We start from the raw sequence: 25,537 nt of genomic DNA on the forward strand, positions 1-25,537 counted from the left end.
ATTGAGCTTTGAAGCAATCCATGAGATTAAAATAAATAATATAATCAGCATAATCTCATTATTTTATTAATTGATTTGAATTAATTTATTTCAATTCTGACTTGTGAGTTGAGCGGCTAACCAAATGGATTTGTGCCAACCCGCCTTTGGAAGCGACTGCCACTTGAATCTGTTCTAATGTCGAAACTTCAATGATATTTTTATAAGTATGCGGAAGTTATCATTTTTGCTGGCAGACTAAACAATTATTCTCATTAATTGAGTTTTTTAATTGTTTTTACATTCTATATTTGTAATTTAGATGATGGAACTATTTCACAATTTAATGCAACTTCCAACGTTATCTTCCAAATAATTAATAGGTTATGTTTATGTTCAAACTTGAGGTTCTGATAAAGGATTTCAATTGGTTTGCAATCAAAACCGAATGAACTTTCACCAGTGACGAAGCTATTTTTGTTCACTAGTCAGTCTTGTTCTTGTTAATCATCCAATTATTTATCAACAGAGTTGTTATTTATCAGTTGAAACTTGTTACACTGCACATTCATAACCCGTTTTGAATTCTTGTATAGTAGTTGATAGTTTTGCCCAGCATCAACAGCAGAAATGACTTCTCTTACTAAAGGTTAGTAAATCACAAATTAATTATCAATCAAATAAGATAATTCATCATTTACTTGAGCTTGTCTTAAAATAAATGTGTAAGAAAATCTCGACTTTTGCTTATATATACGGTATTTCATGCCGGTACGGTGTACATGAAAGTTAAACTTCTAGCCTTTGACTTTGAGAACAAATTAATAAAGATTATTATTTTTAAAATTAAAACATCAATAAAATAGTTTAAATGAAATTGCTGTATGACAAACTACAGCTTAGCCTTATTTATTACTCTTGTTCTCAGTTTTAAAAGTTAGCCTGTATACTAGGGCTGGAATTCTTGTCTTATCTTCTTGTAACTTAGGCTATCAAGTAAGAGCAAAAATTTATATAACATCAAACTTTGTATAATTTAAATCTAAAAACACATAAAAATATTTTAACGCAAAATCAGGAACTATTGTTATAACTGGGAATTTTTATTTGTTCAAGTATCAACTTGAAATTTCCTCAATGATTTACACTAAAGATCATGTATGAACTTAATTCAATTCTTCATAATTTTGAATCCAGGTTTCAATGGGGTTTACAGTAAAATTCAAATTTCGTTTTATATGGTATTTCTACTCTGAAACTCAAGCCTTTGCTATTGGATTCTATTTGAATTTTACATCAATAAATTATTTTTGTAGTTTATTTTTAAAATATTAATTTTAAGATAGCTTCTGTATTTTTTTTATTTAGAAATAAAGCAACCTGTGACAATTGGAAAAGCTTCCTGAGTTATATCATTAAATTGTAAATAAAAACATGTAGGCTATTTATAATTTCAATTAAATCAAATTAGCTTAGTGTTATTCACATCTAATATAAAAGACAGACCAATTCAAGTTGTATTACAATTTAATACTTGTATATCCACTTTTGTTTTATTATTTAGGTTGAAGTAAATCTATTAGAATTTTAGTTGATGATTATTTCACTATTTTAAACCCTCCCATCTAAGTTAAATAGGTAAAATAGTTGCAGTTGAAATTTAATTATGGTAGAGTAAGTTACAGATTGTCTTATTCATAGATGAATATTGATTGGTTTCGAAGGCTTACTGTTGATTTTATTATCCCTCTTTGAATTCGAAAATTATTCTCTTAAATGAAACTAAAAACACTAATTGATGACTGATCATATTCAAATCAAAAATTTATTTGCCGGCCGGGTTCATCTATAGTGAGGTCCACGTTATAATGACAGTATTTGATCAACTTTGGTTTTGCTATCCTTGTCTATCATTCGACAAAGCCGGTGGTACTATCCTTTTCTAGGTCCACAACGATGCCAATTATGTTTTTGACAGAGTAGAAATATAATTAATTAATGCAGAGAATCGGCATCGCTATTCTTCTATCTTTATCCACTGCCATTATAACGTGGACCTCACTATAGTGGTAAGGAGCGTTACAACCTGCGGTCTTCTAGCACTGTCAGGTTCGTGGGTTCGAATCCCGCCGATGGCATGGACATTTGATCATCTCATCAATTCACCAACACACTTTCCATTAACCACGCACAAGCAAAAACCTCATGCGGGCATCATCTATCTATACTATAATAAAAGCGAAATGGCACTCACTGACTGACTGACTGACTCACTCACTCACTCGCATAACTAAAAATCTACCGGACCAAAAACGTTTAAATTTGGTAGGTATGTTCAGTTGGCCCTTTAGAGGCGCACTAAGAAATATTTTGGCAATATTTTAACTCTAAGGGTTGTTTTTAAGGGTTTAAAGTTCGTCTTTTAGCATGTATATTCTTCTTCTCCCAATCTCTTAATTATAATTGAAATTTCCATATCATATGTTACTATAGAACTATAATCTGCAACTAAATTAATAATTTTGTCAGGTTGGCATTAAGTTGAGTTGACTTTGTTAGGTTGGCACCAAGTTGAAGATTTAAATGCATTTATCGCGGAAAAATTGATTGGGCACTGCTACTTCAATCAGAGCTATTCCTGGGAATATTATATTACTAGCCGTCAGGCTCGCTTCGCTCGCCATATCCGTTCAAATGAAAAATGCTCAAATGAAAATGCTCAAATGAAAAATGCAGGCGAGCGAAGCGAGCCTGCTGATCTCATCCTCGGACGATCCAGTCGGGGGTCCAGGGGGCGGAGCCCCCTGGCTAGACGGATATGGCGAGCGAAGCGAGCCTGACGGCTAGTCTATACTATAATAAAGGAAAGAACTGGCTTATACACGTACGGGATAGGAAATCAGCGAATAACGCATCATCACGTCTGAACTACTGGACTGATTAACTTTTGCATATTGAAATTTTGCATAATATATAGATTCTCAATTCTCCGAGCATGGTTACAGGCCTATTTTCAATTCTTTAAGATTTCTTCATTACGGTACGTCAAGTTTTCAGTTTTTCAAGTTATCAATTAGACATTGCGGAGCACGGGTTAACGGTTAGTCCGCAATAAAAAATATCATTCAAGGCTTCCCTCTTCAACTTGATGGCACTCTCACCAGATAGCATTTGAGACAGGACATTGTTCAGAAAATCCTGGATATCATAGGCTCTCAGGAAACCGGTCACAATTCTCTCGAACAGTCTGTAATCCAACTGGTTTACCCCTGCAGGCAGCCTATTGCTGAACTCCTATTAATTAGTAGTACCGTACTCCTTCTACTACCCGTTCGGTGGATTGTTAATTTATCAAGAATATTCTGATATCCTTTTCCAAGAATCTGTGAAAGAAGTTATTTGTTTTAAAGAGATTTCTATTAAAACAGATCAAAATACCTCATTGAAATAATTATTAATAATAATAGGCAATTTTATGTGCAACAGAACGGCTTAAACCTTCGTATATGGTAGATGTCAATGAAGATCAATAAATTAATGTATAAATCATATCAAAAGTGTCAATAATCTCTTATCTGGCTTCTTGCAAAGATTTTATTTTATTTTTGAATATATTGGAATGTTCAAATAAGTCGATTCTCTTGGACAAACGGTTGCCAATTGTGATACATCTTTCAAGAGGTGATGTATAACTTCTTTAATATGTATAACTTAACATTTTATATAAATAGGTATCAATTGTGAGTCGGAGCAAGCAAATATGCCTAATCCTTGAATGATTATGTGAAGAAGAAGACTACAAATCTAAATACCTCCTTAAAAATGTATTATTTGTTCTGTTCTAATTTTGCTATTTGTTTGTTTGTTGTTCAGGTGTGTTCATAGTAGCGGCCAAGCGAACTCCGTTCGGCACGTATGGCGGCAAGTTTGTGAAGACAAGTGCAGCCGAACTGCAGCTGGTTGCAGCCAAAGCTGCATTGGAGGCAGCCAACTGCAAGCCCGAAATGGTTGACTCGGTCGTTGTCGGAAATGTGCTCTCGGTCAGTCACTCAATCGATCGATCATTATCAATAAATCAATCAAAGATCATCGTCGTAAAATTATAATTTTGGAATAATCGACTCATTTGTATCTGGCGAAATGTCCTTATTGTGAGATCCACGTTATAATGGCAGTGGAGAAAGATAGGTGAACAGCGTTGTCAATTCACTCTTCACTGCCTTTTATAGAGGACAGCTGATACCGGTATATCTGATGTAATATTAACTGTTCATTCTTGATTAAAATAATCAATTATGTTTTATTCGTGTAGAAGATATATCCTATTATATTAAGCGAGCAATTTCTGTATTTATATATCTGGTTATTTTTATATCTGGTTATTTATGTTTAACGGATCTCGAAAAAGGCTCTAACGATTTTCACGAAATTTGGAACATAGTAGGTTCATGATATAAAGATTCGATTGCTCTAGGTCTCATCCTTGGGAAAACTCGCTGAACGACATTAAAAGGATAATTCATCCTTGGCTGAAACAGCTGTTGATAGTAAAAAAGTGAGTAGGTGAAAAATCAAAATATCGCATCCGCGAAATTCATAAGATGACGTATATCCAGCTGTGAAATATAAACACGATCATTTTAGAGAATTGTGTTCTGTTTATCAATAAATAAAAATAACGAGCAAAGCTCGGTGCCCCGATATTTTATCAAATGCAAGGATGCCCGTCGAGGTCAAAGGAATCATCTATAAGAGAACAATTAGGCCAGTTTTAATGTACGGATCTAAATTTTGGGCTACGCGGAATCAGATGAACAATAAATCAATGTTACAGAGATGAAGATGCTTCATCGTGGTCGGGAGGTGTAACCCTGAAAGACAAAGCCAGGAATAAACACCTAAGAGGATCATTCAAAGTAGCAAATATAACCGATAAGCTAAAGGAAAATCGCTTGCGCTGGTACGGGCACGTTTTAAGACGTAAAGAAGATCACATGACTAGACTCGTTATGGAAATTGAACAACCTAGGAGACGCCCTGGTAGACCGCCGACAACCTGCATGGGTAGCCTACAATCTCCAAGGCTAAAAGGACGATGGAGTTAGAGCCTAAATTATTTCAACATCTCTCAAAATGACGGAAAAGGATTAGGAGGGCTGACCCCAAGAGAAATGGGACATTTCTACATTGTTGAAAAACGATCTGGCAATGTTGCAGGGCTAGAAAAGGATATGGCTATCTGTTTCGTCGAATGATAGACAAGGATAGCAACACCAATGTTAATCAAATATCACCAATGTTTATCAGAGATTGACAATGGTGTAATAACCGAAACCGGTCTTTCTAATTATCAATAAATCAGTGGTTTTTGACAATTTCTCAGTCTTTTTCATTCAATTAAATAAATACTGCCACTATAACGTGGACCTCACTATAGTTTATTGCTGAAAATTGAATAAATAACAACTTAAAATACCGGTTCATTTAATACATTTTAAATTATTTCGATTCAAAAATCACATTTCATTAAATTCTTAAATTATGTTCTCGATTGTTCACAAGTTTACTCATTACCCGTTTTGTATTATTATTGTTGTATCCAAATATATTATGATATTAATACAATATTAGGCCTATATAAATATAATAATTAAAACATAATGTAGGTCCTTCTATAAAAGCAAGCTGTTGCAATCTTATTTGTATATATGTTTTCATTTGCAGCTCTTTTATCATAATCCAATTGATCACATTTTGTTACTATGAGATTTTTTCAAACAGCTTTGTACGGGACACAAACTTCCCGTTATTAAACTTTATTGTTGATAATATTATAGTGTACTTCCCGTTATTAAACTTTATTGTTGATAATATTATAGTGTATGTAAATTATGTATCTATTTTGAAGAGACAATAAATCAATTTCAATTTCAAACATTACTGATATCTGCGAATAAGGAATGCTGACTGTTATAAGTGAATCTTACTATTGCAAGAGGAATTGGCATTCAGTTGCACGTACGCTTATCATATTGGAATTTGAAATAATGCCAACGGGAGCAATGACAGGAGAAGTAATGTACGAATCCTACGACAATGACAATGCAATGACGTCATTTTACGGCTGTTTAATTACAACTTTCGAAAATAGTAGCATAGAGTAGAGATAGCATAAGGAGATATACCATGATATATGGCGTTTATGTTTAAAATGTTATTTTTTGTTCAAACCAATTATAGTCTATTATTACTATCTTGTTGGGCTGAGATTACGTGAACTATCGGCCTGAACAAACAGTTAAATTTAGAACATAAACTCTATATGCCACAGGATATCTCTTTTCTCTATTATAGTTGTTTAACACTCTCAGTAGTTTACCTTTTCTGATACCATCCACCTTTGTTGCTCTACGATGTTTTGACCCTTAGTACAAAACTACTCTTCTACCAAATATTGTACAATGACATTTTCAAAAGACAAATTATAGTGGGTTCCCGTTATAATGGCAGTATTTGATCAACATTGATGTCGCCATCCTTGTCTATCATTCAACAAAGCAGATAACACTATTCTCCTCTAGCTCCACAACGTTGTCACATTTTTTTAAACAATATATTAATATAATTAAATAACAAAATATTTTATCTCAATGATAAACATTTGTCATTAATTATTCAAATTAATAATAAAATTATTATTATTTTTTCGATTCTTCGTTTCATAATTTACTATTCTGTATAAATATTTGCTTCTGTGCTAAATCAATTTAAGCGTATTATAATTTTATCTCCTACTCCCACTGGCGAACAAGAGTCATCTTATGCCAGTGGTTTTTTCACTTACCGTTTATTATTATTACATTTTGGTTGGATTGTGTTGTCATGTTGAGCTTTGTTTGATTTATGTATATGAGTGTGCAATAAATAAATTTGAAATCATTAAAAAATATATAATCAACTTTCAATCATGAAAATTTACTATCTAACCAGTAACCATTGGTAAATTTAATTTGCTGACGAATAAAATATGATTGATCGTTTTTAACAAGAATGAACAGTTGAAATCGTATCAGATATCCTGGTATCAGCTATCCTCTATAGAAGGCAGTGAATCGGCATCGCTGTTCTCGTATCTTTCTTCACTCCCATTATAACGTGGACCTCACTAAATATATTATATAATTTCTATTAATGATGACTGTAATTATATCCAATCGAATTCATAGATCAACCTTTCATTGAGTGTGTAATAATGTCAATCCACAGTTCAGGCTAGTATTTGAGTGTTTTGTAATGTGCTTGTTTGTTTTTATAGAACACATCGGTGGACGGCATCTTCCTGCCTCGTCACGTGTCACTGAGAGCCAACATCCCCATCGAGCGACCGGCGCTGGGAGTCAACCGGCTGTGCGGCTCTGGATTCCAGGCAGTCGTTAATGGAGCTCAGGTAGGCTGCAGACTGCTTACTTAAGATAAGATAAGATAAGATAAGATTCTTTTATTTCGCAACCAATTTACAACAACAGTACAGCGCACAAAACTAAAAAAAAGATAGCAAATAAGAATAACAAAACAATACTTAAGACAACTTTTTAACCGAATAAATATGAAATTTGCTGATAATACTAATTGTATTAATTCTCATTATAGGATGATGAAATGTAATCTAGCACAGCTACACTGTTTTACAAAAATACACCATAATTAATGCACGAAATAAAATACTGCATGCAAAGACCTTGATGACAAGGTCACGTTCGCATTGCAGGAGCATCACTGAACAGAACTAAAGGACAGTTCAAAACAAGCAAAACTTAACTTAATAAATAATATAACTTTACACTTACTCTTCAAATAGTAATTTGTGAACAGACTTGCGCCATCAACATATTATTCATTTTGCTTTTCATCAGCTGTTTATAATTGTATTTGTACAGTAACGGTAAGATACATGTATAATAAGCTTAGCATCAGCTGATGGAAAACAAAATGCGCATGTTCGGTGCGCAAGAGACTGCACGCAGCTTAACATGAATGGTTGCGTTCAAAGCCACTGATCGGTGAGTGAACGATGAGACCGGTGAGTGAACGTGGCTCTGAACGAAGCACTGTATGGTCGTTGAACGATGCATAGACTCACATGCAGCGCTACTACAAAAGACGGACGGTTTGATGGAAAAAGATTGCCGGCCGATACATTTTAAGTTTGACGACTTAAGCTTGAAGACCCACCCGTTTTACCGTCCAGACGCAACGACTTACATGCTCCGACTTTTGCTTGAGCAAAAGACTGAAGCTAAACTTGAGCGTCTGGAGCGGGCTTAACGCCGTATCAATATTCCCGAAAAAATCAGACTATAGAATTATTTATCTTGAATCAGCTGTCGAGTGGATTATTAATTGCATGCGTCATTGCATACAATTGATATCTCAATGTAACTTGGTAAAAAATCAGGTGTTGTGTGGACTATTAATTGCATGCCTCATCGCATGCAATTTTTATGCACATTTAAATGCACTTTTGATTCCATGCAATTAATAACTAAAATAACATCTCGACCTTTCTCTGCTTTCAACTCGGGCTGACCTGTTGCCAGTATGTCTTGTAGAAGATTAGCTTTTGATGTTAGCATCTCTGATACAGCAACCCCAACAGCCGTTATCGTTTTCACGCCGAAATCTTGCCGGCGCGACATTCAGACAGGATTTACTTCTCAGTATAAGAGGAGGCTGTGGTTTATAACTGCGCGAGGTCTACTGTTCACAGAACCACTAGTTAATTGCATGCAATGAAGCATACAATTATTGATACCGAACTGAAAGTAACATAGTATTTTCACCCGACCTTTCTCTGCTTTCAACTCAGTCAACTTTTGATGATAGTAGTTGTTTAGAACAGATGATTAGCATTGTCGATACACCAACCCAAACAGCCATTGGCATAGCATACAAGGCCGCGGCCTACGATATTGCAACGTCGCAGTGTAGGACTAGAATCTAATACATGATTGTTGAAAAAGATTAAAAAAAAAACACCAGCTGATCTTTTTCACCAATCATGTAGGCTACACTACATGTAGCCATTGCAAAATACAAAATATATAAATACACAGATTAAATATATAAATACTCAGGATGAGTCTTCATTGTAGTCATGTAGGCATTGTAGGCCTACACTGCGACGTTGCAATATCGTAGGCCGCGGCCTTGTATTAGAGGTGGCTATGCCATTGGTCGTTTTTAAACCGATATCTTTCCGACACGACAAGACAGGTCTACTGTTCACAAAGCTAGTAGACAGATGGTTGGTCACTCATCTATAGTATTCAAGTTGACATGCAATTGGAGTGGGGGAACTGCAGCCATGACGTGGACTGTAGTACAGAGTAGGCAGATTATCGCATTCTTGAAAATCATACGGTGATGTATAGTCAAAAATTATATAACATAAACATATTCCGACATGCAAGCTTTCTGTTTCTGCTTTACAATAATTATCAAAACATTTAAATAATACAATCATTTTACCATTTAAAAGCAAAAACTCTACCTCCTAACCAACCCTTTCAAACCCTTAAGGTTTCTCCATCTTCTAGGTCGTATTTTCTTGTTTAAACAAGGTGCTAGAACTGATATACAAAATTATAGACCTATTCTATTCTTCCATCTCTGTCAAAGGTATTTGAGAAACTAATTATTCCAGGATAATGACTTACCTCGAAAAATTTGATTTAATTCAGCTTGTCAAAATGGTTTTGTAAAAGGTAGGTCGACAATTACTGCAGCGGTCACTTTTGTTGAGAATGTTATTGAACAGGCGATAAGGGAAACTTTTATCGGGTACATTCATGGATCTTTCAAAGGCCTTGATAGCGTTGATAACGACATACTTCTTGATAGGCTTCAAATATTGGAATAAGAGGAATCTGTAGTTGTCTAATCAAGTCCTATTTGACAAATAGGTTTCAATTTGTTACAGTTGAATCTCAGTCTCATGTAGCTCAATCGATGCGATTGAGTGTTACAAGAGGGGTGCCACAGGGTTCTTTTAGGCCCATTGCTCTTTGTCTTTTACACTAACAATGTGCAAGCCTCAGTCCCAGTAGGTTTGAATATTACACTCTACGCTGACGATACATCATTGATGTTCAACAACAAAAACTTGAATGATCTTGAGGTAGAAGCTAAGTTAAAACAAATTTGGTTGCACAATATTATAATGAGTCAAAATTGGCAGTGAACCCGCAAAAGAGTAAGTGTATTCAATTTGGGTCTAAAAATCATCTCTTCCAGCCTATGATTAGTATTGGCGATTCAATGGTTGAAAATGTAACAGAAGCAAACCTACTGGGGTTAATGATAGACAAGGATCTCTCATGGAATGTGCATACTGATGAATTGGCCACTAGAATCAGTAGTAATCTGTTTGTATTAAGGAACATGGTTAGGTATGTGCCCAATGAAACAGCAAAAACATTATATTATGCACTGATTTACTCTCATATTTCATATGTATAGAGCTCTGGGGTAGCACAACATTACAGAATATTAACAAGATATTGTACTACAAAAGCGTGCTATTAGGTACTTGGCGGGCTGGGGTTAATCATCCTTGTAGAGAATATTTTAAGAAAATGTCTTATTAACAGTACCGTGCATTTTTATTTTTAAAACAATATTGTATGTTGTAAAAAATATTGATAGATTTGTGACTCATGCACAGGTACACTCTCACAATACAAGGAATAGAAATGATTTGACTGTGCAACCTCATAGGCTAGCTATGTTTGAAAAAAAGACCAGTTACATTGGGAAATGATCATAGAAACAAAACATTCAAAACAGATTTATACAGTTACCTTTCTAACAAATGTTTTTATAGTGTTAATGACTTTTTATGTGACAATCATATTTAGGCTGTGAATATATTATAAAATAACGATGTTAAATATTACTATGTTGAAAATATGACTGATACAAGACTGTAAACTGTGACTATAGCCTGTGATATTATGTATAACATGAAAATTAGTATTTTTTTTAGGTATAAGTTCATTTTAATGACGATATTCAATTGTATTGTTTGATACTGTATTGAATAAATAAAATATTATTATTATTATTATTATTATTTATATATTTTGTAGTTTGGCTATACATCAGCTTGTGAATTTCGGGGATGAGATATTTTGATTCTCGTAGAACATGTGCTCGATACCAGCATGTGTTCAATGCATTTATATGAATGCAATGCTTTGGATTTATTGGTATCAGTTTATTGCAATGCATTGGTTTCTCAATATTGTTTTATGGATTAATCTGAAATTATAATAGTATAACGTTGTCTACTAACGCTTTTCCAGCTTATTAACTCTTTCATATCACGTTTTTCGATTCTTGAAAAATGTTCAACTTCATTTTATTCATATAAGATAAATGAACTTAAAATATTTAACATTATCATTAGAATCGGTGATTCATTCGCTATAAGTATGGTCATTTTTAAAGTTCTAGGTCAATCTTGAGGGGATTAAACGACGATGTATTTGAAGATGCAGTGAATAAACTGTATGCTCTATGTGGTTACTCTATCACTTTTTTACTACACGTGACGTCACGCTGGCGTTCCCCCACCATCTTGAATCTTACACCTGTGAGTGATCAACCTTCTGTCTACTAACTTTGTACTGTTCACAGAACTACTAGTACAACAATTAAATACAATCAGGAGTTAAGAATTATGGTAGCAGCAAATGTGTATAGACGCAATTTTTGTAATTATTTGTGAACTTTGTTTGCAGAACATAATCTGTGGCGACTCAGAGGTGGTCCTAACCGGGGGCGTGGACAACATGAGCCAAGCGCCTCACACGGTGCGCGGTCTGCGATTCGGTGGCCTGCCGCTCAGTGCCAAGTGCGAACTGGAGGACAGCCTGTGGCTGGGACTCACTGACACTTACTGTGGTCTCCCCATGGCGCTGACTGCTGAGAAACTGGCTGCCCAGTACAAGATCACACGAGACAGGGTGGATCAGTTTGCGCTCCGGTCGCAGCAGAACTGGAAGAAAGGTAACTTGATGAAAGAATGAACAATGATTTATTTCAGCCAAAAAATACACTACGTACATTAGGCTAGGTCAATTTACAGATAAGTCATATTATTACAATAACAAATATATTATCAACTTGAATTATTATCACAGAATGCACTAAACTTAGTCTTTGGAAATAATTATAATTGACCGAGCGAAGTGAGGGAGAGAATTCTCTCTTCACGGGAGAGAAGAAACGCAGTGGATGTGCTCTCTGTGTAACAGAAGAGAGAGAGAGAGAGAGAGAGAGGATACGGTACATTTTGTGGGAGTCTGCCCTATTCTGGGGGGTGTCCGTAGATTTTGGTTGGGGAAAAATCGGCTCTCTGAACTAGACGTCATGCAATGGCTAAATGGTAGTGATTGGAATAGGTTTGTTGCTTTTTTGAGGGATGCCCCTGAAGATAAGAAATAATATGGTGCTAGAGTTTAATTATTGAAGTTTTGTTTTAATTAGGTTTGATTATTTATTATTGAGTTTATTGTTTTATGATTGTTGGCATTATTGATTTTGTTAACAGTATATACGTATTTATTTTTAGTGTATATTTTTCTCTTAATATTTTAAAATTTTTCACAAATATATTTGATAACCGAGTCCTGGCAGACAACCTTCTTGGTTATGCCAAAATTGAATGGCTTAGTTTTGTTTTCTTATTTCCTTGAATTAGTTATTTGTATATCTAGAGTGAAAAGTACGACTTTTTCTCCCTGAGGGAAAAAGTTTGAAGCCCGAGGCGAAGCCGAGGGCAACAATTTTCCTGAGGGAGAAAAAGTATTTTTCGCTCGTGATGTACACAACATTTTTCCTCCATCTACATTTTTTTATAGAAACTGCAAATTAAATCATTCTAATAACTTAAGTATTGGTGACAATGTTTCCTAACAACATAACCTAAAAACTAAAACCTAAAAACCGGTCGTCTGATAGGCACTGCTGATTGCGCTATCTATCGGCCAAAGTTGTAACAATCATATCAGCTGAGCTACCAAAAATGGCTGACTCCAGATCACGCGGTTCAGATTTGAATTGCAGAATGCAGATCAAAAATATTTGTTGGCTGGTATTTTGAATAGAATAAAATATTATTAAAATTGTATAAATTTTTATCATCTCAATATTAAGAATATAATATCATACAAACATATATTTCATGAGTTAATCAAATTTCTGGTTGTGGTATTGAATTCAGTTGACTCAATGACTGACACCTCTATTATGCTTTCTCATCTGAGCTTAGACCTTCTAACCTATTACAATGTAAGTTTCAAAATAGAGATGCTCCCCATGTTATTTAAATGGAGTCACTTTTACTCCCTAGGGAGTTTTTCTGTTTTTTACTACCGAGAGCGAAAAAGTGACACTTTAGTATTAGGTTTCAGGGAGTAAAGTAAGTACTTTAGACAGTAGGTGGAGGAAAAATTAATTTATGTATATGAAATGATTTTTTTGTTTTTTGTTCTTAGCTTTGTTAAATAAAGGCCTTTTTTATTCATTCATTCATTCAAGTGAGGTCTAAGATTCAAGTCGACGGTTTGGCATTTCTCTTAATGTTTAAATGTTTATATGTTGTGCATTTACGGCGAAACGCGGTAATAGATTTTCATGAAATTTGACAGGTATGTTCCTTTTTTAATTGCGCGTCGACGTATATACAAGGTTTTTGGAATTTTGCATTTCAAGGATAATATAAAAGGAAAAAGGAGCCTCCTTCATACGCCAATATTAGAGTAAAAATAAGACTATAGAATTATTCATCATAAATCAGCTGACAAGTGATTACACAGATGTGTGGAGAAGCTAGTCTATTGCTGTATTTCCATAAGGTCCATAGTTTCAATCAGGTACTTGTGGATAAGAATACTGCCTGAGGTCTACTGTTCACAGAACTACTAGTACATGCAAAATAAGTTTTAATCCTCAGAGATGAAATTAGTAATGTGGTTAACTTGCTAATATAATAGGTAGATAAAATAATATTACTGTACAGATGAGCTGGCAATCATCGAATTGAGGTTGGCCTCCCTGAATTCATTAATAGAATAGAAGGGGTTGGAGATCAACCATGACTTCAACCTTCTATTGAAAGTCACAAGGGGCAGGCTCCTTATTTCGTTAGGTAGCATATTAAAAAAACCTAAAACCAGATGAGGGAAAGCTTCTACTTGTTCGCTCCAATCTGACTCTTAACTGGAATATATTCTGGTTTCTCCTTGTTACATGAACATGAATTTCATCAGCTAAAGTGAATGAATCTAGATTTTTCTTCACAAACGTCAAGCACTCATATAATATATATAGAGACTGAAGACTGTCATTACTTTTATTGAAATAAGAAAAAGCAAAGGCCCCAGAACTGACCCTTGTGGGACTCCGTAGTGTAAAGGAGCAGAGCCTGACAATTCTCCATTCCAGTCCACAACCTGGGACCTATTACCGAGATAAGATTTCATCAATTTAATAGCACTGACTTCTAGATCAGTGATGATGGAAAGATATACCGGTTACAGTAAGGGACTTTTCACACTTAGCTACGCTGAAATACGTTCCATCGCGCAATGTTAAATGCAAGCTACGTATGTAAACGGGACAGATTCGTAGCTTGGATTTAACATTGGGAGATAGGACCTATTTCAGCAAGGCGTAGCTAAGTATGGAGAAACCCTAAGTCATAGAGAAGAGGGAAATGATGTGAAGGAGAGAGAGGTAGGTTTATGGCATAAAGTTAATTGTAGAAGGTTGTAGGTTACTTTGTAGATAGAAGAAGTACAGTTTTGGGAGGAGAAGAGAAGACGAAACTAATACGATATTAAACAGAACATGGAGAAGAAGAAGGAGGAGAAGAAGTTGAAGAACTACAAAAACAACAACAGGTATAAGAAAAGAAAGAAGAAGATAGGAGGAGGAGGCGAATGAGAAGGATAAGAAGGAGACAGGAGGGGGATAAGAAGGAGACAGGAGAGGGATAAGAAGGAGCAGGAGGGGGATAAGAAGAAGAAGAACCACAACATCTATAACAGCGGATGTAAGAAGAAGAAGAAGAGGAATAGAAGAATATGAAAAATACTAAGAAGACAGGATAAGGACGAGGAGAAAAAAATACAAGTGAAGAACAAGAAAAATACAAAAAGAGAGTATAATGAAATAGTATATTTCGCACCTAGGGCCGAAAATTAGACTTTTCCGGCTCGAAATCTGTTTTCAAGTTCGAGGCCGTAGGCCGAGGACTAGAAAAGATTGAGAGCCGGAAAAACATTTTTGCCCGTGGTACGAACGCTATTTTTTGCCACACAGAAAAATAAACAATATATATATGAGAATAGTAATTGTTTATTAAGCTCTTCCGAAAGCAATAGTGGAAGATCATAGCTCTAGCAAATCTGAGGTAATCTGAATATCAGGAAATTATCCAAGTATTTTCATTTTTTATTCTATTTGTCTAAATAACCTAAAAGATTATGTTTAATTATGTGGGAGGTTGAATTTATACTTTTTTATTCTTTCAAATGACAATAAGATGATATTATTATAAATGTTTTAATTACGGTATTGAATAATAAACTCAAATAATGTAAAGTTTTTTGATCAGCTGTTTTAGCACACTTGAAAGGGTACTCTTTCTGGCCTTAGACGGAAAGAAACCTGTTCTGACGTCAGACAAGAGTCGTCTGCAAACAATGTCTTTCAGATCTACATAGGGACTGGAAAATAGCTGCTTTCTGTGCAGTGTGGCGAAAAGAACATAAACAAGAATAAAGTGAAAAATAGGAAAAAGAAGACAGAAGTACAAGAAGATAAGTAGACTACAATGAGAAGAAGAGGAAGAAAAAAGACAAAGGGGAAGAGGAAGGCAGGAGATTAAGACAAGAAGAAAAAAGAAAAAGACAAATAGGGAGTATGAAATAATAATTCTCACCCATTAATGTAATTCTTTACAGAGCTTTTTTGTAGATTTACTAAGATCTTCATGGGAATTCAATCGACTAATAAGTAAAACTGAATTGATCCATTAATAAATTCTCGATTTTTCTAAATAAATGTTTAATTTTCTGTTGTTTAGCTCATGACGCGGGAGTATTCGCAGCGGAGCTGGCTCCAGTGACGGTCACCATAAAGAAGAAGGAGCTGGTCGTAGACTGCGACGAGCACCCCAAGCCTCAGACCACCCTTGAGGGACTCGGCAAGCTGCCTCTTGTATTCAAAAAGGTAAATCAGAGACTATCATGCCGGCGCCACACTTTTGCCAAGTGGCTGGATGTATGCATCTGTATGGGGGGAGTGAAGGCGAGCGGTAGAGCAGTAGCCATCCACACTCTCGCGCTTGTCATCATTTGTACAGTACGCGTCCTATAGCTTTGCCTCGGTGACTTTCAAACGGCTTGTTGGCAAGGTATGTTTCGCTGGGTAATATTCATGGCTTTGCAAAAACATCAGGCTTCAGAGACAGTAGATATAAATTGTATGTTCTGGGACAACATGCGCTAGACTTCTCCACCTAACCTAACCTAACTAAAATCCAACCTAACCTAACCTAATTAATGGTTAGGTTAGGTTAGGTGGAGAAGTCTGGCGCATGTTGTCTCAGAACATACAATTTATATCTACTAGAGACCCTAGGGGAAGGAAGCTTCCTACACACAGAGATTCTTCATGAATGAGAGAGTTGCAACGTATCACCAACAATTGAAAGAGCATGTTGAACGAATGTCAGCTTTGGACGTAACTCCAAAAAACTCAATGTGTATCTTTTCGGATGCAACACGATGCTTTTGAGAAGATACAAAAAAGCATCTGTTGCTTATGGAAAGTTACATTTTCAAAATGTTCGATGTTTTTGAATGGGTAGTATTGTAGTCTAGTGGCCCTTCCCCGATAGGAAAGCTACAGGACCCGGACTGTACCCACTTGGCAAGAGTGTGGAAGTGGCATAAAGCTGCGTTTACATTAGTCAAGCTTACTTGAATTCAAGTTTTTTTTCGTTCAAGTTGAAAGGGCAATTTTTACTTTCCTTGCCCTGTTACCATAGGTAAGGAAAGTATTGCTTTCCGAAAAAAATTAAGGACCCCAATTTCTAAATGTCTATCTGTTTTAAGGTCCCCTGAGTCCAAAAAAGAGGTATTGGTCTGTGTGTGTGTGTGTGTGTGTGTGTGTGTGTGTAAGTGAAAAGATTGAGCATGAAAATCTCTGCAATTAATGTACAGTAACATTTTCACCTAAAATTGAAAATAAGCTTGAAATTTGAGAAAATGTAATTATTCAATTGCAAACTGTTGGCAACTGTTGATTCTATTAAATCATTCACTATGAAGAGATAGCAGATCTCGTGTGTATCCAACGTTATTGCCCTGTCACCAGCTAGCTCAGATCTTTGACTTGAGATGCGCCTTTACACTAGCGTCAGGTGATCAATTTTCATAACGGCAAGGAAAGTTGTGTGAGTGCGCCACACCAGATTTTGTAAACTTGAAGTAAAAAATCTAATTAATCTCAAATTGTTCTTTATTTCATACTTTTTTATTTAGTTTGTTTTTATACATTCTACATTGCCTACCAACTGTTTTTATCATCCCATTCTTCCATTTGTAGGATGGATTTTACCTTCAAGATTCAAGTTGAATCCAAAAGTCAAACATGTTCAACATCTACTTGAATAAATAAAACTTGGTGTAGCGGATTCAAGTTTTCTGTTCTTGCAAACTTGACTCCAAGTTTGCAATTTTCATTCATTTTACACAAACGTCAAGAAAACTTGACTAATTTAAACAACCCTTAACCTTCCGGTAGTCGCGCCCTACTCAATCACACGAGCAGTCGCGTGTAGTAATTTTTACAACATCCAATTTTCCAAGTGTTATGTACTACGTTTACTGTCATAACATATTAACTAATATGTGATTAAACTGTGATCAAAATTCAACAGCTGTGCTTAGTGAGAGAAGTTGTGTGTATTTTTGGGTTCAAACTTTTATAAAATAACTTGATTAATTCAATATGAAGTGATAATTAAGTGTTATTTTTGAATATAGTTTGGTGTTCTAATTTCTCTTAATTCAAAATGTTTAGCTTATATATATTTTTGAACGAAAATTGAACTTGAACGTTTTACAGTAGAAACATAACCTATTTTTTGGACATTTTATTAATTTATCAAAATTTGGAAATGGAATAGATTTTGGCCAAGCCTGTTGTTCCTTCCTAATCATATTTATATGATTGTGATTCTGTTCACGAATAAATAAATAAATAATAATAAATAAATAAATAAATATTGTATAATTACTTTTTCCATCTTCTTGGATCATTTTAAACCTATGAACATTTGGATGATTACCATTTCATAATCCAATAAGGTACACCAAGCAAGCCATTCTGTGTTATTGGTTCGTTTACAGTCCCCGTATGCAGTCTTTCCCTATATTATGCACAGTGCAACTTATGCACTGTCGCGACTAAATGGCACCTAAAGACTGAACCATTGCTCGGTTGATACTGCAACTCAGTGGAGTGATGGGGAGAAAGTTTTGGAATGCATAGGTGACTCATTCACTAAAACCACCCCATCCAATAGTTTTGTGCAGCAAAAAAATTGACACTGTTGTACTTTTTACATGAGCGCGACTGCCGGAAGGTTAAGGCACTAGTACCTGAACGTGTGCTTCCAATAATAATAATTCTCTAGATTCAGTTACCAGAAATGGAGCCAAGGAACTCTCCCATATTGTCTAGCAATGAGTTGATTCATTTCGATCCAGCCTTCCTGTATTATACAAGAATATAGAAAAACATCCTCTAAATCATTCATCCATCAATATTTCCACTAATATTTCCCATTTTACTTCCCTTTTACAACCTCAGCAAATAACCTAAAATTGAATTTCCTGTTCCTTAAACAATAACAATCAGCTGAAGATGTGGTAGGTATTGCCATGAAACCTGGTTCTGTGATGTGAATTAATTTATGGACAAGTATAGTTGTATTGACAATATCAACGTCTTACTCTTTCAATTATGGAGAAATACCACAACATTTCTTACCATACAATCGAATTATTAAAAACTTGAAGTACGAAAATCTTGAAGAACTTAAATAGGCCTATAATTGTCATCGGTAAATTAAGAATCTTTATGAAAAAAATCATGTTAATCAGATTAGTAGTTGAGACGTGATGATGCGTCATTCGAGTATTTCCTATCCCGTACATGTATAAGCCAATTCTTTCCTTTATAATTATTATAGGTTGATTAAATTGTTATGTATCTATTTATGTGTAATAAAACAATATAAAATCTTAAAGCACCCTTTATTTTTTTAAAAAAAAACTTTAAAATAGTTTAAGTAGCCCATGTGAATGAAGTGTTTATCATATGATTTTTGATGTACTTATTGACATTTTAATGTATTTTGTCAGGACGGCGTAGTGACGGCCGGCTCAGCGTCGGGCATCTGTGACGGAGCGGGCGCCGTGCTGCTGGCGAGCGAGGCGGCACTAGCCAAGCACCAGCTGACGCCCCTGGCACGCCTTGTGGGCTACAGTGTGGTGGGCGTCGAACCCAGCATCATGGGCATTGGGCCTGCGCCCGCCATCGCCAGTCTCGTCAAGGCTGCCGGCAAGACGCTCAACGATGTCGATATTGTCGAGGTAAACTGTTACACAATTTACACTAAAGTGAGTCCACGGCAGTATTTGATTGACATTGGTGTTGCTTTTCTTGACAAAGAAGAAGCGCTATCATTTCTACCTCCGCAACGTGCCAGTTCGTTTTTCAACAATGTAGAAATTAAATTTTTCCTACTGTTACCATTGAAAATGGAAAGTGGTTGATTATGGGTAAAATGATGGCTGAAATCCATCAAATGTTTGTCTGTATAATTTTGTTATTGATAACAACTTTAATTTTATTTTAAACTACTTGATAATCCAATTGAAAATTAATAATCGATAATTTATTCAAATTAAAAATTAAATTAATCCAATTAATTTGAAAATTTGAATAATTTTGAGTAAATCTGAATTTCTAAATAATTTTTCAACCAATCAATTTATGAATGAAAAAAAATTATTTCAAATAATGAATAATTAATAATACTCAAAATGTATCATTTAATGAGTTCTCATTTTTATTTATTTGAAAATATATTTTCTATTAAAAAAATATAGATAGAACAAATTCGCATTCAAAATACACGCCAGCAATGTCAACAGGAAAATTTAATGTGAAATACGTGCGCAAAGCTCCTCTGCTGCACTCAAGAAACCATTCCGCCCTTGCCTACGGCTCGTGCGTAAAATTTTCTTTCGGTGCAGCAAACTGTCACTTTGTGCACTAGTTGCACAAATAACCATTATTAACAAAATATTCAATCTCAACTTATGAAAATGTATTATTCAATCATTGAAAACTATACTTTCTTGACGAATAAAATATAGTTGATTATTTTCAACCAGAATGAACAGTTGATATTACATCAGCTATTCTCTATAGAAGTGGCAAGGCAGAGAATCAGCAACACTGTTCTCCTATCTTTCTCCACTGATATTATAACGTGGACATCACTATATGCATTTGAGATTTGGGAACATTTGTTTTACGATTCGGATACTATCAAGTTACCAAAATAAAATAATTTCCTTTGTAGATGAGTTACGAGAAAACCTCGGCTGTTATTATGCCGCTGCTATTACAATTTTTTCTCGTGCCTGAACCATCCTTACGAAAATAGTTCTTTGTTAGTTGACCGAGCGAAGTGAGGTCTAAGATTCAAGTCGACGGTTTGGCATTTCTCTTAATGTTTATATATTTATATGTTGCGCATTTACGGCGAAACGCGGTAATAGATTTTCATGAAATTTGACAGGTATGTTCCTTTTTAAATTGCGCGTCGACGTATATACAAGGTTTTTGAAAATTTTGCATTTCAAGGATAATATAGAAGGAAGGAAAAAGGAGCCTCCTTCATACGCCAATATTACCGTAAAAATCAAACTATAGAATTATTCATCATAAATCAGCTGTCTAGTGGACTGTAATACTACCCGTTCAAAAACATCGAACATCTTGAAAATTTGTCTTTCCATTAACGTTAGTAGACAGTTGGCTATAATACTACCCGTTCAAAAACATCGAGCATCTTGAAAATTGTATCTTTCCATCAACGTTGTAGACAGTTGCAGCCAGACCTAATAACAGCGCTCACACTCACATTCCGGGACGACACGTCACGGTATGATATAGGACAGAAAGCTCTATGTTTATTTAGGATTTTTTCTAGACATTTTAAATTGATAAATTATTCATTAATTTTTAAGAAAACATAACAACAGTTCAATGTAACTCACTGAGCGCGAGGTCTACTGTACACAGAACTACTATTTTGTAAGATATGGGCGCCTAAAGTTGAAAGTATTGGTAACAGATCATTTCACAATTCGTAGCGAATGTAATCATGCAATTTTGAGCATACATGTTTCAAGGTATTGTTTAGGCATTTTACTGTTATTCAATTGATAGTATCATTTTTTTCGAATACATTACAATTTTAATGGAATAACTCAATTATTTTAGTTTTATTTGATAATCTATGCTCAAAATGTTACCCAAAAATTACATCGTATCGTCACTTTTGAAAGTCCTGTGTGAATTTTCACCCATCCCAATAATGAGTTGATTGGAGAATGATTTAGCAGGACTCAACATCACAAATTTTTTTGTGTTTGAGGCTTATATCATAATTCAGTAACTGCAGTTTTAATTTATGTCAAAAAACATTTTCCGCTTCCATTTAGTCCACTTTGGTTATATTCACTTTACAGTGTGAGTCATATGTATGGGAACCCTTCAATAAGTTGGAGACTGTTGTAGATATAATACTGTAACTATCAGGATAAGTTATTAGTCAAATACTCTACCTTTTGACGTACAACTGAATTTCAACCCCTCATATTTCAAGTACAATTTCAAGTAAAAACTGAAACTTTAATCAGCCGCCATTTTGGATACAAGTAACATAATACATTTTTATTGATGACATCTTTCTTGTTTTTGAAAGGCCTTTAAAATGATGTACCACACAATGGGTGTTTACATTTAAATATTCGAGTTACAACCCCTAAGTCACCCCCTTATGAGGAGTTGAAATTCAGTTGTACGTCAAAAGGTAGAGTATTCGACCAATAACTTATCCTGGGAGATACAGTATTATATCTAGACTTATTGAAGGGTTCCCATACATATGACTCACTCTGTACAAAAATTAAAAAACAAAGTTTACTTTTTCAACTTTATTTCATTTCCCACAACATTTTTAGACTTACAAGTTGAAAAAGGACATTTTGATTTTTTTAATTTTATGTAAACACGAGTATCCCTTACCAAGACAGTGTCTATCTATCTTTATATACTAATTTAGGATGTGGTGCAAATTTTTAATAATGAATGAATAATTGTGGGTTGCAGATCAACGAGGCATTTGGTGCTCAGACCCTGGCCTGCCAGCAAGAACTGAAGTTGGACACTGAGAAGCTGAACATGAACGGAGGAGCCATTGCCCTCGGTCACCCGCTCGGCGCTTCTGGCGCACGAATCACTGCGCACATTGTGCACGAGCTCAGGTAACTAACGCAAATACTATAAGAATAAATTAATTCACCAATAAATACATTTCAATGTACATTAGTTGTCGTCAAGAACAAAATCCTACCTATAAAACTTACTGAAATATAACAAACTTACTCTAATAGTGATAAGGTTATTGTCTCTTTTCTATTTAGGGCTACTTGTAATATAAATAGAAATCTCAGTAGCCTTTTTTGAATTTTTATCACAACATTTTTCAACATTCATGTCATTTTCAAATGATTTCAATAAATTATTTAATAAATCAATAAATTTTCAAGCAATAAATCATTAAATAAATTTTAATAACTCACTTGAAAATGGCATGTATGTTGAACATGTTGTGATAAAATAATCCAAAAAAGCTACTGAGATTTGTATTTCTATTAATATTGATAAGGTTATGTTTACACTTTTCTAAAATATGTGTTGCCAGATTGTGAGAATGATGTCTTCCTCAAATCTCTAATTCAACCACAGGATGCCAACACAAGTGATTCAATTTATGTAATATAATCTATTTATTTAATATATAAATTCCCCTCACACCTCTCCAATTTCATCTTCTTTTCTCGTGATTGAATTATCTATACCTGCAATAATGCAACACCCTTTGAATGTCCTCAATGATCAAAATGTACATTTTTCAACAATCTTCTTCATTTTTTCAGGAGAAAGAATCTGAAACTGGGCGTTGGCTCAGCGTGTATTGGAGGCGGACAGGGTATCGCTCTGCTCATCGAGAAAGTGTAAACTCAGCAAAAATAGGTTATTCCAATATATCTTTGTAATACCATAATAATTGAAAAGAACTGATCTACTTGTAAGTAAGGTGTAATATTTTTGTCACTAGATATGCTCAATGTATGCACAACTTTTACTGTGGCTATTGAATGGTGGAGAAAGGTGGCAGACATTAGAATTGGAGTCGGATAGGATCAAATCAAAATGCTGGAATGAATACGGTCTTTACTCTAAAGCTAGAATGTTCTAGAATATACTTTAGAATGCTCTAGAATATATCCCAAAGTGCTTTCGAATAGCTGTCTAGAACAATTGTAGCTTCACGAGTCTATTGTCCGATTCACCTTGCAATCAGTATTGGTCAAATGGGAGGAATTGGTGTTATTTATAAGGGATACTGACATTCGAAAGTGAATCCCAAGTGACTCAAGTATGAGTCAACTATCCTTCAGTAAGTCTACAGCTATGGTCTGTTGCTATATTATACTATCATAGTGAAATGTTCTCAAGTGATAAACCATAACCACCGGATTTCAATTTTACTTGAAAGGTTTCATCTGTTGATAACCAATGCAATAGGGTTTAAAATTTATTTACCGTTTTATTAAAAAAATTTATTATCGGCTGAAGATGTTAAGGTCGCCTACTAGCTAGCCTGCATTAATTTTAAATGTATTTTTAATTTATTGGAGGATGACTACCGTATCTCAATGTTTATAGGGTTTCAATTCAGTATTTAATACATGATTATATTTCCTTGTTGTTGAGCAGCCTATATTATAAAAATACTGTGCCTTAGTAATCAGTCGATTGCCTAAATGTGTTGAATGATTATGTACTGAATATTTTATTAAAAGGTATATTTTTATAAAATTACTGTTCATCTGAAATTATTGACTACATTTTTTTATTATAAAATGATATAATTAGTATAATAAGAGTGGCCGTAGTCGAGTGAATCAGATGCTGGCTTTATGATTCAGAGGCCCGGGTTCAAATCCCGGCCCGGGCAAGATATTTATCTCGGGCCACTCCCGTGTTTCGGATGGACACGTTAAGCCGTCGGTCCCGGCTGCCGAAAAAGCAGTCGTTAGGTCATGTCAGAGGCCCTGAAAATTGATCAGTTGCGACCTGAAAACTCTGACACCAGACCTGAGCCAGCCAGGTCACTCGATATCATTATTATTATTTTATTAGTATAATAATACTTAGTTGCTGGTTAAGGCTTATAAGGAAATTGAGGCAGAACAAAATAATTGAAATAGATTTGAATTGAATAGATAAGCAGTTTTTTATTAATTTTCTTCACATTATATTCTGAGTTGTAAACTAGTGTTGTACCTTTTCTCCATGATTATAAAAAATCAAGTTCTGTGGTCTGTTTCATACAAAATTAGAGACCCTGTAATTTAGAAAAAAAGCTCACACACATTAGGCATATGAGTTTGTTACAAAACTGGCCGACTTATCCAGGTCTAATATGTGCGCCTTTTCCTTATTTAAAGATTTTCAGATTGCGTAATTTTTATGAAACAGGCTTCTGAAAAGACAAGACCATCTTTATTCTCAATAAGCTGTAGTAAATTGTTGGAAAAATTGAAGCTGATAATACCCTATGATCACGGATGAAACAGTAAAGAGAATTATCAAAAAATATGCTAGAAGTAAGCTATATCTTGACCAAATAAATTACCTTATAGGTTGAATATTTATTTTATAATTAAAAAAACATATAAATTAATTTCTTGATAATCAACTAGCTATGACAATACCGATTAAAAGGTCCTTGTTATCAATTTCTAATATTTATTACAACTGAACACAGGGTAACACAACATTTTCAACAGACATACTCATGTTGACATTCAGCGATTCTCTCATCCATTTTAACCAATCACTAACAAAACTATCTAAATTTAAAGAGGTGGGTACAGAAAATTTGTACACACTCCTACTCTCACTTACATTAACATCCTCCTCCTCTTCTATAGTCAATTCGTAAACAGATAACGGGACGAAAGAAAGATTATTTGAATCAATCGTGGAACTGTTCCAATAAACTACTGGATATCCTAGGAGTAACCCATAGATGGATGGAGGAAATATA

General features: G+C 34.7%; 1 protein-coding gene across 1 annotated transcript; it reads left to right on the plus strand.

Moving 5' to 3' along the window:
- Positions 1 to 334: 334 nt before the first annotated feature.
- Positions 335 to 24,306, plus strand: LOC111050307 (3-ketoacyl-CoA thiolase, mitochondrial). Its single transcript, XM_039422168.1, has 8 exons — positions 335 to 628; positions 3,853 to 4,019; positions 7,295 to 7,426; positions 11,781 to 12,048; positions 16,133 to 16,278; positions 19,482 to 19,712; positions 22,528 to 22,682; positions 23,358 to 24,306. The coding sequence occupies exons 1-8, from the start codon at positions 610 to 612 to the stop codon at positions 23,437 to 23,439; spliced, it is 1,200 nt and encodes a 399-aa protein (XP_039278102.1). The 5' UTR covers positions 335 to 609; the 3' UTR covers positions 23,440 to 24,306.
- The last annotated feature ends 1,231 nt before the right edge of the window (positions 24,307 to 25,537 follow it).

This window comes from Nilaparvata lugens, chromosome 2 (genome assembly GCF_014356525.2).
Source record: "Nilaparvata lugens isolate BPH chromosome 2, ASM1435652v1, whole genome shotgun sequence".
Lineage (NCBI taxonomy): Eukaryota > Metazoa > Arthropoda > Insecta > Hemiptera > Delphacidae > Nilaparvata > Nilaparvata lugens.

Excerpts from the sequence above, each read along its gene's own strand:
- LOC111050307 (XM_039422168.1), top strand. Across the intron at positions 7,427-11,780 it reads CAGTCGTTAATGGAGCTCAG|AACATAATCTGTGGCGACTC; the intron begins GTAGGCTGCAGA and ends CTTTGTTTGCAG. Across the intron at positions 12,049-16,132 it reads GCAGCAGAACTGGAAGAAAG|CTCATGACGCGGGAGTATTC; the intron begins GTAACTTGATGA and ends TCTGTTGTTTAG.